The sequence below is a fragment of the Berghia stephanieae genome, chromosome 6 (assembly GCF_034508935.2).
Source record: "Berghia stephanieae isolate SIO BIC M18660-M18661 chromosome 6, UCSD_Bste_1.3, whole genome shotgun sequence".
Taxonomy (NCBI): Eukaryota; Metazoa; Mollusca; class Gastropoda; order Nudibranchia; family Aeolidiidae; genus Berghia; species Berghia stephanieae.
In genome coordinates this window covers 48,491,792-48,493,081 of record NC_088365.1, presented here as the reverse complement: position 1 = coordinate 48,493,081, position 1,290 = coordinate 48,491,792, and the positions used below count along the sequence as shown (strand labels likewise).

General features: G+C 36.5%; 1 protein-coding gene across 2 annotated transcripts in view; it reads right to left on the bottom strand.

The window, feature by feature from the left end:
• Positions 1 to 1,290, bottom strand: part of LOC144975167 (uncharacterized) — a 10,627-nt gene extending 9,337 nt beyond the window's left edge. Inside the window, exon 1 of one of the 2 annotated variants that reach the window (XM_078918963.1) lies at positions 1,023 to 1,290. In XM_078918963.1, coding sequence (XP_078775089.1) covers positions 1,023 to 1,071 — 49 coding nt within the window. In that variant the 5' untranslated portion in view covers positions 1,072 to 1,290. The remainder of the gene's footprint in view (positions 1 to 1,022) is intronic. The other variant, XM_078918962.1, reaches the window with a different exon arrangement.

Here is a 1,290-nt window from a genome sequence, read left to right as displayed (position 1 = left end):
GCTCATTTTTAATACATTTTTTTCCAATTTTGAAAAGTGGCACACAGCTATAGGATTGAGTGAGTTTAAACATGAACTAAGCGTGATCAGGGCGCTTTACAAAGGATCCCTAGCCAACAGTTATACCTAACATGGAGGGAGAGACATGACGCCTGCTAGGTGGTATTACAATTTTCCCCCCAACAAACGTTGTTACTAGCCAAGTACTTATTTTACACCTGCGTTGGGTGAGAGATTATGAGTAAAGAGTCTTTTCCGGGGACTCAATTATGCGCCGCTCAGAGCAGCGGGGATTGAACGCAAGACCTTCTGAGCCGAAGGCGAGTGTCACACGACAAGGTGCATGGCCGCACACATAGTTTTTATTATGTATGAGACCGACATGTGTCTTTCCTATATGCAATCTAAAAGTGCCCTCGATGTTGAAAATTGAGATTCTAGTGATAATGCCAAAATATATAGACTTTTATTTGAAGTAATAATAATGGTAGTAGTAGTAGTAGTAGTAGTAGTAGTAGTAGTAGTAGTAGTAGTAGTAGTAGTAGTAGTAGTAGTAGTAGAAGTATTAGTATTATTATTATTATTATTATTATTATTATATAGTAGTAGTGAGTAGTAGTATAGTATAGTAGTAGTAGTAGTAGTAGTAGTAGTAGTAGTAGTAGTAGTAGTAGTAGTAGTAGTAGTAGTAGTAGTAGTAGTAGTAGTAGTAGCAGTAGATGTAGTCTTAGTGATAGTTGGTAATTGTGACGTTTTACTGATTGAAATATTAAGCAGAGATTATGATGCGTCATACTATTTATTGTCCTCAATTTGAAAACGATAGCTGTTTTTCTTCTCATTTCAAGAATTGTACAGCTTTAATCTTGACGGAATGCCGACTTAAAAGAACAAAACTCTCCTTATAAATTAATGCGAGGCCAATTTTGTATTTTGTTGACCAATTTTTACATCTCACATAATATCAAACATATAGAAAACTAATATATAATATCTCCACAACTCCACAATTCGACACTCACCCAAACTTATAGGAAGTAAATATAACATGAAAATTATGGAAGACGCCATTTTCTTTGATGAGTGCGAGTTCGCGAACTCACAACAACAGTCACTGTGCTAGATACGATGTATTATGAAGTGAGTAGCTCACACGAGAAACTAAAACGAAACTCCTATCCCATCGCTGGCACGTGACAGCTATATATACTATACTATAGATAACAGATACATACACCTGCATGCAGGCGTACCGAGGGATTCTGGTACCGTCAAGGAGAAATATGATTC